The sequence below is a fragment of the Orbicella faveolata genome, unplaced genomic scaffold (assembly GCF_042242905.1).
Source record: "Orbicella faveolata isolate gen_17 unplaced genomic scaffold, um_ofav_v1 contig_15, whole genome shotgun sequence".
NCBI classification, from domain to species: Eukaryota; Metazoa; Cnidaria; class Anthozoa; order Scleractinia; family Merulinidae; genus Orbicella; species Orbicella faveolata.
The window spans coordinates 9,013,139-9,031,869 of record NW_028301542.1 but is presented as its reverse complement, the minus strand read 5'-3'; the positions used below and the strand labels follow the sequence as shown (position 1 = coordinate 9,031,869).

Genomic DNA, 18,731 nt, shown 5'->3' with positions numbered 1-18,731 from the left:
TAAAATTTGTAATACGTCATTTTATTATATGTTCTATCTCCTCTCTACTTAATCCACAGAAAGAACAAATGTCTTTTTTTTCAAAAGAATATTTGTACAAGTTATATAGTTAAGTACTTTAAACTGAAAATCTCTTAAAGACGCTTAATTCTATGCAAACCTTTATTGGTAGAAGGTATACCTCGAATAAATGCTCATAGCTGATGTTAAATTTTTCCTTCAGCTTTTTTGAAGCGTTTGGTAAGGTAGCTTTTTATTGAATTAACAAATTATAGTACTGTTTGCTTTTGGCCAAACTTACGTCGTAGAAAGCATCGCTACAAAAAAAAACCAACTTTGTTATATTACTGTGACCATCATCCTTCCTCAAGAAATAGGGTATTGCCGATCTTAAACCAGACCACTCTAAGAAATTACAACTAATAGTCGTTTCTTGTCTAATAACATCCAATGAATCCAAATTGTTCTTTGATAAACCTAGTTGACTGATTAACATTATGCTTTTTCAAATATTTTTTTTTATAAAAAAACAAGTTTGCCATCCGTCCTTATGTTGTTATTACTACACATAATTGAGCTTTTATTGTCCTTATCAGAGACAGCGTTTCTAAACTCAGCCCAGAACTTAATCAATTCGGCATAGAATTGATTTGATATATTCTAATCCTTAGGATCATAGTCACATTGAAAAAGAAAGAGACCTTGAAATGGTCTAAGCATATGAGTGAGGTAATACTTCCAGCCAGCGTTTTCACTAACGTACAATCTTTTGAACCGACAACCTGACAGATTTTACTAGAGTCTCAAGGTCTAACATCCTTAACCCTCCATTTTCACAACAATTAATCATTGCTGTTCTTACAACTCTATCTTGACCTCTACGCAAAAATTTAAAAACAATCCTGTTAATATCTATGACTACCTCTATTGTTGTCGTGGTTGTTATTGTTATTATTGTGGTTGTTGTTGTTGTTAGAGTCTGTCAACACAAAGATCATTTCGGTACTGACCAAAAGAATGAGGAAAACGAGATAGTCTCTTGCCTATAAGAGTCCTCCCTGCAAACTTGAAACGGAACTAGGGCCTAAACACAAAGACTTGAGTTTAAACTTGCCAAACATCAATCTCCCTGAAGAAAACCCATTTAGTCTGGTCTTGTGTCACCAACACCCGTAAACACGATGTGTTTTTACCTTCATTGAAAGTGACTTCTACCTTCCCTTGTTGAAAATTTCCAATTGTCTCAAACACTGTACAAGTTTTAATTCCATTTGCATTTGTCTGCAGTTCGTTTTTATTGTTAAAACTTGCTTGCAAAATAGCTGACCGAAGGTGATCATCAGGAGCAATATAAGAGCCTGTATCAACGAACACTTTACGTATAGACACTGCTGGAGTAAACTGGACAATAATAAAGTCATCTTTCTTGACTTTCTTGGTCCTGAAATAGCCATAACCCCTGTTGTAAGCATCTTGAGGATGTCCATAACTAGACGTCATTTGGCTGCTGACGGTCGCCAAAGGATTCAAACCCTTGTATTTGAGATCGTACTGGTCAAAATATTTTCCCCTCGCTTTATCACGGCGCTTGTTTTCCGCAAAAGAAGAGTGACTTCCAATATGTTGAAACAGGGAAGCTGGAGGAAAACTGAGATTTGGATGGTAAGGTCCATCAAGTTTAATCTTTCGCCAAAACGTAATCAACCAATCTACGGGCATTTCGTCGTACATGAGGTAAAAATACGTGGCAAGATTCTCCAGGTCGTTGGCGTGATAAATTTTGGCTACGTGTCCCTTGAAGGAAGCGTTCAGAATGAGCCAAGTTGTCTTAACCGATGAGATGAAATCACGGAGCTTGAGATAAAAGCTTGACGCTGGAAGTACATCGTCTTCTAAATGAAGATAGTACTGCGAGAGATCGTGGCAATAGCACATTAAAAACGCAAAGTCCACGTTCTGCTTTGAGCGCCAAAAGGTCCTCTGCGGATTATCGCGAAATTTCGTTTTCATATTCGAGAGCGACGGGTAAAACTCATTTGGTGCAAAAATTACACGAATAAAACCTCGGTTAATGTATTTCCTGAAACGATTCGACAACTCCACCAAAGTGACATATTTAGCTGCTTCATCAAAGTCGGCGAGGAATATCACTACGAAGATTTCGCGCCTGTCCTCGTCACTCGTCTGGTTTATCAAGCCTTGGATCGTTCTAATAAGGTAGTTATCTTTACTAGGACGAGCAATTGATGAGATTCCAATAGTAAGAAAGCCTAAAATGGAAACAAAGCAGGTTGCATTTACACTCCTAAGCCTTTTTTTATGGAAGGGATGTATTTTGAGAGAAGTATAGCTTTAAAGGTTGACGACCAAAAACAAGCACGTGATCAGCCAAAGTGTCTCTACACGCATTTTCTAGATCCACGAAAACAGCTACAGGACTGAATCCGACTAGAGTATAGAAGGGTAATTAACTCTCTTACCCTTCATATTGTCTTGACCAATGTTCATTGCACAGCACCGTAGCTACATAGCATTTGAAATGTAATATTCTAATCTTACCTTTTCCTTTAGGGTAGCTTCCCAGTCTAGTTATTGTGGAACTGTTTATGATCTTTTTTTCCAGGCAAATAGAAGGCTGTTCGCCTGTGAAGATCAAGAAAAGTACTAAAGTGACTTTCGTGTAGCTTGACTCAGGTTTGGAACTGACTTGGGAATGAAAAAAGAGGTGAGTAGAAAGTGCGCGCGCTGTTTTAGGGGAATAGGCTACTTTAACGCGTTAAATCCTTGCATATGGTAGCTGCCCCCGCAGTGCGAGCGAAAGTCAAAACCGACCTGTCCTGCCGAAACGACACGATAATAGTCTTTCTCACGACAACAAACAAAAATAAGAAAATGCCCAAGTTGCTCTGGCCTCTTCTAATACTAGGCTCAAGTACTCTGGGTTTCATTTCATGAGGAATAACATATTTTGTTTAAAGTTACACAAATATTTTCCTCCTTACGGATACTCCACGAGTAATAATAATAATAATAATAATGATAATGATAATGATGATAAAGATAATGATAATGATAATGATAATAATGGTTTAATGATGGCTTTTTTACAGATTAGTTCTACATTCTACATTGTCGTGGTGTAGAGGCTTGTGCGGCTCGATGATCTCAAGGGCTGTACTGACTGGGGTGCATACCCCTGGTAAATTCAACCATGTCAGAGAGGTCTTGAGTGAGAGTCCTGACAAAAGCAGTCCGGCAGTCTCCTGATTTGTAAAATCAGGTTGGGTAGAGGACCAGCAACCCTCTCCCATAAAAAACGAACTTGCTACAGACACCACTTCAGAAACAAATGCTATCCGGGATCGGACTAGTGCGAACTGCGACATCCCTGATGAGAGTTTCCTCCACTGGGTTGAAGCAACAATGACTGCTCCAGGTGAAAGCCGTAAGGAAGCCAGGAGCACGACAAGGCCGCGTAAAAGATCCCTCCTTACACCCAAAGACCACTTAAACATAGGATGCTGGAACGTCAGAACAATGTATACCATCGGAAAGACAGCATCATTCATGAAAGAAATGAGAAGGTACAAGCTGAGCATTCTCGGACTCAGCGAGGTAAGGTGGGTAGGTTTCAGAGAAGTGAATAAGAAGTGACAACTACCGAAGGATATCCTTACTTTCAGTACCATAAAAAGTCTTCCGCAGAATGCTCCTGATGAGGATGCAGGATGGAGTTGAGAAGAAATTACGGCAAGAATAGGCTGCCTACCGAAGAGGAAGAGGGACAACTGAACAGATTTTCATCCTCAGGAATATCTTAGAACAGAGTGCTGAATGGCAAACACCCTTGTACATTGCTTTCATCGATTTCAAGAAGGGCTTTGATAGTGTGAGAGGAGAAAAGTTCTGGAACATTCTCAGGCATTATTGAATTCCTGACAACTTCGTCGACATCATACAAGAGCTTTATGATGGAAGCACCTGTTGCGTTGTTGAAAACGGACGAACATCAGATTGGTTTCCTGTAGAGACAGGAGTCAAGCAGAGCTATGTTATGTCAGGTTTCTCTTCAACATCACTATTGACTGGGTAATGAGGAACACCACCAATGCAAGGAGAGGCCTGAGGTGGAAGTTCACCACGGTCCTAGAGGACCTAGATTATGTAGGTGACATAGCCCTGCTCTCCAGCCGGCACGAAGATCTTCAAGAGAAGTTCATCCACCTCCATTAGGTCTCAAGGTATACCGGACTCTGTATCAACACCACAAAGACAAAAGTGCTACGAACAAACGCCAAGGTCACCCACAGGATTGCCATTGATGGCTTAGAAGTTGAAGACGTCAACTCCTTCATCTACCTAGGTGCCACAGTCCATGGAGCCGGCGGGTCACATGAAGACATCTCGCGCAGGCTGTCAATCGCAAGAAGAGCATATGCCACTCTAAATCCTGTCCGGAGGTTTAAGACATACAGCAAGCACACCAAGCTGAGAATCTTCAAGAGCTGCGTGATCTCTATGCTCCTGTATGGGGCTGAGATGTGGAGAGTAAACTGACATGGAGCGCCTGGGTGTCTTCCATCGAAAATGCCTAAGAAGAATCCTTGGCATATTTTGGCCGTACACCATCTCCAACCGTGAACTCTATGAAAGAGCTAGAGAGGGTCCCATCTCAGAAACTTTGAAGGTCAGACGATGGAGATGGATCGGTCACGTTTTGAGGAGAGAGAAGGATAACAACTGCAGAGTTGAGCTCACCTGGAACCCTGAAGGCAAGAGAAGGCCCGGCAGACCAAAGATCACTTGGAGGAGAACCATTGAAGCCGAACGGAAAGATCTGGGATGGATAAGATGGAATGCGGTTGAGCTGGAAGCTCAAGACCGTGATGGATGGTACTTGTTGTTGCGTGGCCTTATGCTCCACTGACGAAGGAGCGAAGAGGATGAGTGAGTGAGTGAGTTCTACATCCATCATATGCTAAGTAAAAATTAATAATACATATAGATATATCAGTATAATTTACAAGTAAAAAACCATGTAGAAAACACAAATATGTAAAAAATTAATTAATTATGTAGATTCAAAATAATCTAATCTGCATTCGGCCTTAGTTTTCAAAAACTTATAACCTTTCCTCGCAGATGTTTTAGCATTAGACTCAAGCTTGATGTTATCTGGCAGACTGTTGAATGACCTGGAGGCTGAGTCTTGAAATGTTCCTGTTTCAAGTGACGAGTGACGAGTGACGACTGACGAGCGAGTTGCTGGACACGGGCGACACATTTAATTTTTGGCCAAATTAAAACCGTTGGAGACAAAAAATGCTTCATATTTTCCACTTTCTACAATCTGATACGGTTTTTGGCATTATAAATTCCTTTTCGTGAATAATGCCGTCTCCAGAGAGAAAAGTTGCCCGACCTCAATGCCTTTCCTGTTAACGTACATTGATTTTGGGACTTTGTTAGAGCAGGACAGTTTTTCCCACCGTATGCAAGGACGTACAAAGACTTTTCTTTCAAGAACTTCTGCAAATTTGCCAAATAAGCAGAAACAATACGAAATTATTAAAAAACAGATTTTTGCTGATGATTAAACATTGTTCCCATGCAGACACTCGCAAGTTAACACGATACCATAGAAGAAGAGCGTACGTGTAGGGCGGGCTGACCTTATTCAGTCACATCGCGAGAAATCGTTAAATTGTTACATTTCTGACGATTTCTCATTTGCTATATGAATGAAAACTGAAATTACGAGCACGCCTGTATTAATTTGCGCTGCAGTGCAAATTAGAAATAAATGATAAATGTGCCTGCTCCCAGCTCATCACAATGGAGTCATTTTCTCAGTCTTATCGTAATAATAATAATAATAATAACAACAACAACAACAATAATAATAACAGTAAGAATGATAATGATAATGATGATGATGACGATAATAATACTACTTTATTATTGTTGTCTCTGTAAGTGTTGATATACGTGTAAAGAATCGAAATATTACCCTTTAAAAGACTGTAATATAGGTAAACGTTTTGTTCGTAACAAATTCGGTAATTTACTAATCAAATTATTACTCACTACATATTAGTGAAGGTTTGATCAGATTCTTACAGATCGAAATATTTTAAAAATTTGTAGTGATTAACGCTTTGCCTAAGCACTCGTAGATTTTTCAAAGACTTCAAATCGCGCTCACGTGTCTTATTGACTCTTGCAATTTTATCAGTCTTTGAATAATTCACTTGTGCTTATTCATTTCCAGTTGTACCCATTTGGTTACCTAAACAATTTGCACTCCACTCAGTTCAATTACCATAATAAGTTTTGTGATTAACAACTTTGTTACTCTTTTGTCGCGGTCAATGTTTACCGTATCGAGTGTACTCACTAGCTGATCTGGTTAGCAGCCATGGAAATTTCTTGGAACAAAAGAAAGTGTTTACATAAGGAAAGAGTTCAACTCCTTCAGGATTGGTTTGGCTTAAACACCCTGAAGAAGGCAGTAATCCCGAAACTTTGGTTGATTTATACCGCCACTAAGCTTCTTTTTAACGATATTTTAAACATTTACTTGTAGTTTAAAAGGCGCTGCGCAGTTTCTTCAATACTATTCCACCAACATGGCCGACGTTTTATTGTTTTGGAGAACCAGATATGGCTTCCGTGAGGTTATGTGAAAACGCTCTATACGATTGAACTGAGTTGTCGTAAAAAGGCCATTTTAGAGATACCATGGGCCTTTGTTTCAAAACAAGTCCGCGTGCAAAATTTTTCATATGGAAATGAATTTGATTTACCGTAAATCCTCGAATTAGCGCCCCACCTCGAATAAGCGTCCCCTTCGAGTAAGCGCCCCTCCTATCGGCCGAAATTTTAAATAAACGATCCCCCTCCCCTCCCCATATTTTGTGGACGAGTAATGAGACAACAAAGGATGTATAGTTCTCGTCGTGTAGTATTAGATTTGTACATTGTTTCAGTTTGTGAACACGTCAAGTGAACACGATGAACACGTTAAGCGCTAACAGTGCCGCGATTTAAACTTTGGGATCAGCTTTTCATATCGATTAACAGCTTATGTTGTTGTTTACGCGCAGACGATGTATTAAAAAAAATGCCAATGTTAGGCCACGATTTGGGAAAGATTAAATAAGTGCCCCCTACATTAAGCGCCCCGGGCGCTAATTTCACGATTTACGGTACGTGAAAATGAATCTCTAGGCGGAACACAGTTTCATAAGAATGGTTTTGCAGGAAAACTGTCTTTGACACAGAGGCAAAAGCCAACTCGGAAATGGCCTATTATGAAACGCTGGGTGGTCGGACGGAACGGCAACCAGGAGCAAAAAATAACTGTCGAATACTCTTATTTCAATGTACAGCTCGGATACTAGCTTACGACTCGAATACAACTCGAGACCGTTCACAATGTTCGCCCGATCATACGAGTCAATCAATAATCATGCTAAATAAAAATTTTCACGAAATGTCTCATGAAATTATTGGTCTTCCGAAAAGTAAACAATGTCTTCCGCATACACTGGTCAAGCGTTTATTCTTAAACAATGTCTTCCGAACATTCTCCCCCACTTAACTCTGTCAAACTCTTCGCGACTCAACCTCTTCGTCCTAGTTGGACTCCAGTAGAACGCATTTAGAAACAGGCCTCATAAAGTGGTTTCACCAATTTGAATCTTGGCGGGTCCAACGTGACCGTCTTGTCCTCGAAATACTTCGAGAACTCTTCCCAATGCCAGTGTGCCGTGGGACAATCAGGAGATATGACAAGCGCAATATCATCAATCTTTAAATTCGGCTTCGCCTCAGTCCACTTCTGACTTGGAGTTAATAACGGTAGCCACACTCTCATCCATCTCTTCAAAAAATGCGAGATTAACTCTTGAACTCGTCTCCATCTATTTCTTGGGCTGAACGTAACTTCGTCAATGGACTCCGGAGCTGAGACACCTCCCGTCTGGCCATGGAGAAAATGATTAGGGGTGAGTGAAGTAGCATATTTCGGGCTGGCTGACTGATACGTAAGAGGACGGGAATTCAACAAGTCTTCTACTCCAACAAAGACCGTCATTAGTTCTTCGTCATTAACATCTACATTGCCGAGCATCGCACGTATAGCCTTTTTCGCTGCTTTAATCATGACTTCATGCATGAACTCCAAAATGGGGCGCTAACGGAGGATTGAAAGACCATTTCACTCCTTTACTGGCCTCTTGATCTTGGATTTGAGTGTGATCCAAGTCAACTGCTAACTCCCGAAGCTCTCTCTCTGCGTCAGTGAAGTTGGTTCAACGATTGCTGACGATCGTTAACGTATATCCTCTGCGACTCGTCATTCGGACGAAACACCTCAAGAAGCTGTCGGTGTCCAGACCATAAACCATTTCCAAGTGTATTGCCCGACTTGATAAGCACGTAAACAGACACGGCCAACGCTTTTGTCCACGACCTTGCACAGCAATGAACGGGCCTCCGTAATGGACTGAAAGGTGGGCGAATGCTCGAAGTGGATGTACTCCTACATCCGGTGGTGGCGCCATGATTTACTCAGCGGCTTTCAACTTACGTCTCCTGCACTCATTGCATGCCTTTTCCCAGTCTCGGATTTCTTCTCGAGCTGCTACTACCCAATGCTTGGTCGAGAGATTTGTAGCGTGTGATTTGTGCCGGTGACATGATGTCCAGCTTCGTGAAAGAACTTCACGGTCAGTTTAGTCGTCCAGTTCCCTCTAGGCAAGATGATTGGAAAACGCACATCATAGGGAAGATACTCGGCGTACTGCAACCGTCCGTCACAGCGAAGTAAGCCATCGTGGTCGACTTTGGGTGTCAGCTTTAACAATCGGCTCTTCTTAGAAAACGCTCGGCTTCCTTGAATGGCACTAAATTCTTCATAAACGTCTGTTCGCTGCGTATCTCGAATAATTCTAACTTCAACATTCTGGATCTCGTCAGGTGTTAGGGAACATCTAACCGATGTTCTCGGCTTGCACGGCAATTGGCAATAAATCTGAAGACAAAAGCAGACACTCAGACACTGCGGAACATTCCACCAGACACTACGGAACATTCCACCAGAGTTGGCTTTCCATTAAGCTGCGCGCTCTTAATCCACGGGAACACACATTGGCTGTATTTTCTTTGGATTCTATGTACTGCCACTGCTCGGGGCTAGACTGGCGTTGAATCTCTCCAATTCTATTTGCAACAAATGGTCGAAACTGTCCTCCCCTGCCACGGATCCAGTATAAAACATTCATATTGTCTGACCAGAAATGTGCGTCGGCTGTCGGAACGTTCAAGGTTTCTGTGATTGACAAGGTTAGGTTCAAAACCAGGATTGCTGCGATCAATTCCAGTCGCGGTGTAGTCATGGGCTTGAAAGGGGCACCTTTTGTCTTTGACGCAATGATTGAGACACCGTAATAGCCCTGGTCGTATTCAAATCTCGGGAAGCTCACTGCTCCATAGGCATCGTTTGAGACGTTTACAAAGGTGTGAACGGAACTCGATTTCTCCGCCTTATGATCTCTCAGGCTCTTTGGAACCTTTCCTTCAAGCCCTCCAACTCCAAGAACCATTCCTTCGCTCGAATAGAAAGCTCCTGAGTAATAGGCTCGTCCCAACGCAAGCCCATTGTCCACAAATCTTGAACAAAGATCTTGGCACGCACTATGAACGGACTCGCAAGACCCAATGGATCAAAAACTTCTGCCACTCTTCCCCACGATGAACCTCTTTGTAGCAGTATCCGCCACCACAGGTGTCGCGATGCGAAAGGAGAAAGCATCTTCCTGTGCGTTACACAAAACCACAAGGGTATAGGTTGATGGCAAAGCATTGTGGTTAAGATCGATTTCAAACGCTCTCAGTTCCTGAGGAATGACTGGAAGTATCTCGGGCGAATTGCTTAAACGTTTTCGAGCTTTCATCCCTGCTTTTCCCCTCAGGCCTTGACGCTCGTGAAATAATTGGATTGCAGTGTCATTTTCTCTAGTTGAATCCAACGAATCAACCATGTACGTCGATTTTCTCACTGTCTCGGATGCAAGCAGAAATATCTCTTCGTGGATCCCGGCACACAAATTGGGCACGAAACGGGGCAGATACGTCTCCGAACGCGACACATTCAAATTCGTATACATCAGGATCACGATCAACTTCCAAATTCCTCCACAGAAATCTGAACTTCAGACGGTCTTCAGGCGGTATGCGTATCTGTAAGTACATTTCACTGGGAAACGATGGAAGCGAGGAAGCACATCAAACAGATTTGTCAGTAGCTTGGGACCGGGCAGGATGTGATCGTTTAAGGATGCACCCTGGAATTTAGCGCTGGCATCAAATACGATTCATGTCTTCGTTGGTCATCTCTCAGGACGGCATACTGGGAAGCGAGGAAGGTACCAGGTCCTTTTCGGCTCGTTCTCGTTCTGTTGTACCTTGCGGATGTACCCTTTCTCAACATATGAGGTAATGACCCGCTGATAATCTTCTGCCACTAACGGTTGGCGAATCAAGCGCTTCTCTGTGTTTCTAACACAACGTTTGGCTATCTCACAGTTGTTTGGCAACATTGAACAATCCGTTTTCCAAGCTGTGGCAAGTTGGTAACGCTCCCCATCATGGATAAGTGAAAGGCGAGTTTTGACCATGCAATCTTCTCTTCTCTAGTCATCGCTTGCACGATAATGGTTTTCCCTTCTGGGGACCAACACACGACCAGCCCAAAGCCCCGTCTAGCGGAAGGCGTGGAAGGATCCTCATGAGGATGAGAATTCGAGGATTACTCGGCAACAGCTACTCCACGGTTTTGACTGTTCTCTGATTGATGCAAGAGTCTGTCGTGATTTCTCTTGCAACCATTCACACCACATTCTTTCGCTCTCCTACAGTCCTTTCCTTGGTGGTTATTAGCCAAACAACTGCAACACAGATTCTTTTCCTTAGCAATTTTCCATCGGTCATCAACACTCATAGCTATGTATCTTTCACAGTTCCTGACTGCGTGACCTCCACGGCAAATATCACACTTCTGCTTTACGATAAGAAAGTTTCGATTCGACCGTTTCCTATCTTCCTCTCCCGGCTTTCCTTTGGCACCGTGAAGGTCCTCCACGGTCTCTGCAGCTTTCACTTGATACTCTGATTCCCCAGTTATCCAGTCTGGAATAGTCTCAATGGATTCTGCTCCAACGGTGAAATCTGGACAACATGGATTTCGGAATCTTTTCCAGAACAACAGTGAGAAGAAGGCCTCCAGGCTGCAATTCTCTCCATCGGCTATGTTCACGGAGAGTAAAGACTGTGCTTACGAGGGTATAGGCAAATTTCTCGGGCTCCTTTACGTTTCCTTCCTGAACTGGTTGAATTCTCTTCACTTCCTCGAGATAATTTTGAAGTTGTCTTCGTTTGCACCATCTTGTACTTAGCGGGCTCATCAGAATCGTCCACGATACTTCCGAACGTAGTCCAAAAGTCTTGTCACCAGAAAATGTCGGCAGTTTAATTCCTTCGAGTTTCCTGTCGGCCGACGAACTTGTCGGTTGCTTCGATTATGAAAAGAAAGGCTTCGGTGTTGCTTCAGGATTTTTCGGTGGCAAATTGTGCTCCAGCGGCGACAGTTCCTGTTGTTTCGCCTGCACGTGTTTGTTAGGAACTGGCGACGACGGTTTCCGGGAGGAAGAAGAGGAAAAATCTTTCACTGAGGCAATTTCTTTATCCCTAGCTTCGACTATCATTATCAAAAGCAAAGTTCATGCTCGTTCTCGCGAGATAGCAAATGAGGCATGGACGAGTTCAAACTACGAAAACGCTGGCAAAAAACTACGACTACTGACTTAAAAACAAACTATGACGCCGAGACGAAAACCTCCGATAAGCTTCGAAGATGAGGCAAACAACATGGAATTGGATAAAGACTCGACGAAGCAACTTGAATACATTCTTTCTTTCTTATAAGAATATATTTTCCATACCCTCACTATTGAAGTTATCGATGATTTCACTGATATCAAGTTTGTCTCTTAAATTGTACTTAAATTTGTTGGCGTATGATCGAAACATCTTCGGGTCTTCCTCGAAAGTCTTCGGCAATCTTCGGTAGTCTTCGGAAATTTTCGAAAAATGTTCAGCAACGTTCGTGTGACCTTCGGACAAGTTTTGTAGAATTTTTGGAACTCTTCGAAAAGTGGTTGGAAACCTTTGAAAAATCGTCAAAAATTCCGTCATCAGTATGTCTATATAATAAAAAGAACATTACACGTTAGCTCGAAGATATGAATTTCATGTTCTCGTGGCAAGGACAATATCTCACGAGTGAGATATTGTTCTTGCCACTCAAACATAAAATTCATATCTTCTCGCCACCGTGTAATATCCTCTATATATTTTTACTCGTTGTTTGTATTTTGACTCGCCCTACGGGTTCGTCAAAATACGGCACAACTCGTAAAAATACACAGCGATACTACACACCAAAACATCTAATAAGATATATATATCAGGCTTTATTGCCAGCAGTCTGGCTCCAAAGTCACTTCAACCCCATCAAAGTCATGGAAGGACAGGTAGTCGGACGTTTTGTCGGCATAGCCCACTTTGTATTCCTTTAACTCTTTGTTCAAATAAACAATTTTTCCTGTCAACCAGCCATTTTCATACAGGGCTGTGACTTTCCTTCCAACACGACCATCGTTGTAATTTCTATCTTCAAACCTATCTTCTTGGATCTCTGCCATGTCTGTGTCGGGTAGCTCTTCACAAGGATCCTCTGGATAGGCTACTTCCTCTGAGACCATGTCTTCTGCTCCGGAGACAGGGTTCTTCTCAATTTGAGGAAGACAAGCTGACGGTAGGAGATAAGCGGGTGGTGGAACTTCATAGTTCTTCAGCCCTTCTGGTTTTATTAGTTGGTCCTCTGATCCGTCAGCCGTTATCAGGCACCCGGTCTTCTGCCACACTCGCCGCCGTAGGTGGTCGTATTCAGCGCTGGTCAATTTCTCATAGGCCTCACCTATCCAATGTGTGTGATGAGGATCCGTTTCTCCTTTGATGTAAAAGAACAGTCGTGGCCATACCACTTTTCTGCGTTTTCGTTATCATCCAACCATCTTCGCTGAGCTTGATCTGGATCTGAGGGTATCCGGCGTCAACAGGTTGCCACATATCGGTCGCATTTGGTAGCCCATACCAAACTACACCATTCAGTTGTGAAACACACTCCTTAAATTCATCCGACACTGGTGCCGTTAGATTGTCACAGAAAAGGAAAGACGTGCATTATCCTTTACAGACGGTGAAAGAGTTTTCTGCACTCATTCAACAGACACTTTTGTATCCACCCATGCATTTTCCTGGTAGTAGACATCGACGTCTGGTAGACTTCCTTTTCATCTTGGCTTATGCGTTTTCCAGTTCCACGGAAGATAACACCAAGCCTGTTGCTCACCAGTTGGTCTGAAACAGATCTGAAGTGTGCACTGGCGCTTGTCCAAACCACTTCCAGGCTGACTGATCCAGACTTTGTGGCCATGCTGATCGACGTCTTTGTCTAAGTGGTCATACCTGCGTGATGTTCCAATAACAAAAGGGAGAGGGCTTTGGTCAACGTTGAGGCGCTGCTTTGGTTAATATCTGCTTCATTTTTCATCGTAGCCGTCATTTCTTCCAGTGCGCACTGATTTCTCCCGAGTGGTTGTGTGCCATTTCTTTAGGTCGAGCTCAAAATTCTGCTTTGCTGTTTTTCGGCCTCTCTGGCACGCCCGCATTCTGACGTTGTATTTCTTCAAAAAGGACTCAACAACACTGTCGCGTTGAGATCGCCAGTGATCTCTCTCTGCGTCACTCTTGCTTTAGACCACAACCAGTTGAAATCCACGCAGTACCCTTTAGATCTCGCTTCTTTAAACTTGGTAAAAAGAATACAGTGGAGCTGTTTGTGCTTTAATCCATTTCTCATTTTGAACAGTTTCTTATGGGCATCCACAGCAGCAGGCATTATCTTTGCCTTGCTCTTCATCCACTTAAAAACTAAGGACTGGTTGATACAGTACTTGCTTGCGATCTCTCCTTGGGCTAATTCCCCAGCTTCAACATCATGGATGACCCTGGCTTTAAACTGGACAGAGTACTGCTCCCGTCTATTTGCACTTCTTAGTTTGCTCTTAGTTTTACCACTTGACGGAGCTGCAATTTTGATTTAAACGCCTTTTAGAAAAAGGTACGGACGATTTGTATGCACATGGTAAAAAAATAACTTTTAACAGGTCTTTTAAACTATATGTTCCGCTCAGTAAAATGGACTTTGATCGTACAAAACCTTCTTTAGAGACAGTACTTTCATCAGAAACAATTAATAGGAGTTTACCCAACGTATCTTGAACAGCAATTTTGATTTCACTTTCAGTTTCACCAACAGGATCCTTCTTCTTTTTTTTTTTAAATAAATTTATTTATTTCATGCACAACAAATTACTTTACACTTAGGTACTGAACACGACTTAAAGAAATACGAAACTACTTACAATACGATAATACCAACAAAACGATACTAATGCTTCTAAGAACAATACTAATACTACGATACAATACAATCACTTACAAATTGATAAATTTAATTAAGTTACTAACAAATGGATAGTAACAGTATTTGCATTTGCACAGCTAGCCTCCAATAATTAATTGTTTAAAAAGTTGGACCATTTTTTGTTAAAAGAAAGTAGTTCATTTGTCGTAATTCAATTTGTTTGTTAACAAGGGTTTACAAAATCTGTGAACTGGGGTCTTTTTTCATCATGAACTGCGTTAATGTAAAGAAAATATTTTCCAATTATGATCAAGTGATTTAGGCTTAAACTGGACGATGTGTATCTTAAAACACCATATATAATTTCGTTTAGCTCCAAAGCAATGTTTCCTCCGCATGTAGCGTTGTACCACTTTGTAAATTTATTCCAAAAGGATTTAGCTATTGAACATTCCACAGATATATGGAGTGGTGTTTGATCAATGTTATAGCAGTAAGGACAATCTGGTTGCTGTTTCTTTTTCATCTTGTACAGAATTTTATTTGTATAGAAAATATTATGAATTATTTTATATTGAAACACGGATAATTTTACCTCATTTTACCTCAGGATCCTTCTTTGGTTGAACTCCTTTCCCGGCTGCCTTTGTCATTCCGCTAACACCATGCACACATTTTTTATTGACAGACAACCCTTGCTGGTTCACAAAGAGTTTACTGTAGTTATCACCTTTAATTGTCTTTGACACAGTTGAAACAAAATCGGGCATTTTCGTTTCCATCACGGCATTTCTGTGCGAAATGTTTTTTTTTTTTAAGCCAAAACGGCCAAGTGTCGTCTGAGTGATATCTTGACCTAACCGACTGCAACGAACAGCGATGGAGCACGTGCACAATGTAAAACAAGACAGATGTAGACACCAAACACTTGTAATTGATACCCCAATACATTCTTAAACGGAAATGTCGTAAGCTATAATTAAGCATACTACAAGAATATTTTCAGCCTAAAATCGGCACAAAAATAGGAATATTCAGCCTGGGCCGGAAAAACAATATTTGAACGCAAGCCTAATTTTGGCCTGTGGCTTTCCAGAGTTGGGCGCCCTGAGCACGGTTATATGCAGAAAAACTCCACATTTCTGTAAGGACACCAAAATGGCCACCCCGCTTGAGTTTTGCAGGGGCATTGTCACGGCCAGTAAACTGGTACTGTTTAATACTAAGACATGTGAGTACATGTCATAAGACATGTGGCGAACATGTGAGCATGTAAGCAGGCTATGCGAGCTCGTCTTTGCGCTGGATCTTTCTCAGAGTTCTTTCCATTCAGTCGCCGTGGGCTTCGCTATTTTGTGCTCTCAGCGTTGGACATTGGTGAATATACACGCTTCGACGGTAGCATTTATCGAAATCTGAGCGAATTGTGCTTGTTTATTTTATATGTTAACGAACACGACTTTGAATCGCCTTGGTCTTGGAATGTTAATTGTGGGAACAGCTATATTTAGATTGCATTTGTTGATTAGTTCCAGTCGCGAAAGATACATGTAGCTCAGTCTTTATACGGTCAAATATTGTTTGGAATCGGTGGAAAAAGATCCATAAGAGTGTGCCTGAACCAAGGAACGGCAAATTATGTAAGTACTGTCTACTTTATTCATCAGGGGAAATACTCGAATCAGTCGCAGGGAGTTTGTTTACGCTGACGATGAACGAGCACACGACTGCAAATGTACCGCTTATATTTCACCCTGCAAGCAGAGGCTTTTCTCATGGCACATATGCTTTGCACCGCTCAAAAAAGCGATAAAAGAGGCTCTGCTCGCAGGGTGCTTATATTTGTGCTTCCAGCTTAGAATAATGTAATAAAATATACGTTTTCAAACTAACTTTTACCCTTAAACATTACCAATTAATGTCAGAATATTTAGCACGAGATTTGAGTCTACGGAAACTGGCGCTGTCACGCAACGAATCAACAAATCATAGTTTGTACAGGGACCTCTTTAAACTGGCATGATATATCTGTCTGTAAAACCTCGGTTGTCAATGAAAAACGTTAATTTTAGCAATAGACAGAGGTTGAAAGTCAGCTAGTGAAACCATTTATTTAAGGTATATATATTAAAGTGACGGCGTCGAACGCACTCTCATAATCTTTGATTACTACTAGTAATATTCTTATTAAAAAAGAAAGAGTGTAGTATATCTAAGCGTAACTCTTGCGTTAAAATTTCCTGATTCTTTTATTTGTTTTCATTGTGTGCAATAAGCTTACTTGTACTGCGGTATGAAACCCGAGTAAACGCTCTTAGAGCGTTTAGTTCTATGGAACTTTTAGTTACTCACCTAGAAACCGATTCCGTTTGGAGGCTTCCGTCACGATATTTGGCAGTCCATCCTCTTGATCCTGATGATCCAGTGGTAATGGAGTGAACACGTTTCCAAAGAGAACCCCGATGGCGAAAACCGTGAAGACCATAAAGGCAAACTTTGCATGAGACCTGCGCTTAAATCTGCAACGCATACTAAGAATTGGTTGGTGTTCTTGAACTGCAACGGAGAAGAAAATATAAATGAGCACAGGAATATTAATTGCAGCAATGGGACACATAGAAATAGGCTTTCAGTGTTTTCTAGGGATCCATACTAAACGTGAGCTAGACGCATTTCCCTGCTTAGAAGACTGAATATAAGAAGACTAGAATGACAGGTGAACGGTTGTGACAAAAGCCTGGCTGTTGTAGTTTAATTGGGATTCGTGCGTTTGAAGAGCATGTGACCCTCAAAACTGTCATTAACTCGATAAACGCACTTCCCATGGCATCATCCAATACCGTAAATCCTCGAATTAGCGCCCAGGGCGGTTGTTTCAAATTTAGGAGAAGACGGAGGGCGCTTATTCGAGGGAGCGCTTAATCAAGGAGGGGGGCGCTTAATCAAGGAGGGGGGTGCTTATTAAATTTTTCCCAAATCGTGGCCTGACATGATCAGTTTTCAATACATCATATCCCAGGGGCGGGGCACAAGACTCCTGAACATCCAACGAAAAATGACGTCACATCCAGTTTAAACTGCGCTTCGCCGCTCGTTTCACAAAGCGAGAAAATGGGGATTCGATTACTCACGATTTCCCTCTATTTGCAAACCATCAGTTTCGTTTCACTTTATATTGAGGATGGAAAGATGTTGCAGACACATTACTTCGACTTTTTAAGCAAAAATGTCGGGAAAAGGGAAAAGTTTATTATTGTTTTGAAGCAAAATAACGGAGAGCCTTCTGTCATCGTATGGCGAATTTTACACATTTGCAAAACTGGTGTTGTCGGTGCCGACTTTTGGTTCTTGTTGTTCGTGATTTAGTGATAACAATAAGTGCAATAGCCTATAATGTTACCAACAACCTGGATGAAGTATTGCTGGCCATAGTTAGTACTGTGTACCACGGGAACATAATTTACAGAGGTCGTTTATAATTAGCTCCGAAAGTCGTTGTACCAGAGCTTTTGTTGCTTGTATGTATACAGGGAATCCTAGGGTGCCTCCTCGGTTTTGGCCTCCAGGCCAAAACCCTGCGGGGGCAATTCTACAGTCAGATTTTTGTGGCCTGTTGGTAACCAGATTGACAGAATTCTGGCACATTGTAGGAGTAATTTATGCAATTTCCTGTAAGCATCAGGCATCATTTTGATCGTGAAGTCCCATGCATACAAGTAACTCTTGATTATTTTGAGATTTTATCTTTATTATGTCATCAAGGAAATAATAGATTGATTCCTACTCCAGCAGGGGAGAGGGGGAACTCTCTTATATGGGCTATATATAGCTATGTGCAGTCCCAAAGGGTATGGTTATTCAGCCGTTTTGGTCATAAATACTCAAGGGTAAGGCTTTTGCCCTGTAGTCTTGAATTTGGTATGTTTTTTAGAATAAGCTACTTCAATTTTCATCATTATCGATAAGGCCATCAACACAGCCGTTCACAAATTATGTTTAGGGAAACTGCAGCAGTCGCAGCAGTCATAAATGGGGTAGAGAAAATCGCAGATTTTGGTCATAAATATTTTAAGGGTTTTGTGAAGTGGGCCGCACTGACCCCCACCCAATTTTCCGAGATGTACCAAACACATTTTCCTAGCGGTTATTACAGTCTTGCTTTAGTAAATCAAAAAAG

The 18,731-nt window shown here is 41.7% G+C and overlaps 1 protein-coding gene and 1 pseudogene across 1 annotated transcript; both read right to left on the bottom strand.

Annotated features, from left to right (window-relative positions):
* On the bottom strand, positions 1 to 17,234 carry LOC149113439 (alpha-1,6-mannosyl-glycoprotein 4-beta-N-acetylglucosaminyltransferase-like). Its single transcript, XM_089288317.1, has 3 exons — positions 16,907 to 17,234; positions 2,560 to 2,643; positions 1 to 2,270 (listed from the first exon to the last, which is right to left on the bottom strand). Exons 1-3 carry the CDS (start codon positions 17,169 to 17,171, stop codon positions 1,105 to 1,107), a joined length of 1,515 nt encoding a protein of 504 aa, XP_089144443.1. The 5' UTR covers positions 17,172 to 17,234; the 3' UTR covers positions 1 to 1,104.
* Positions 12,262 to 15,324, bottom strand: LOC149113440 (uncharacterized; annotated as a pseudogene).
* Positions 17,235 to 18,731: the final 1,497 nt, after the last annotated feature.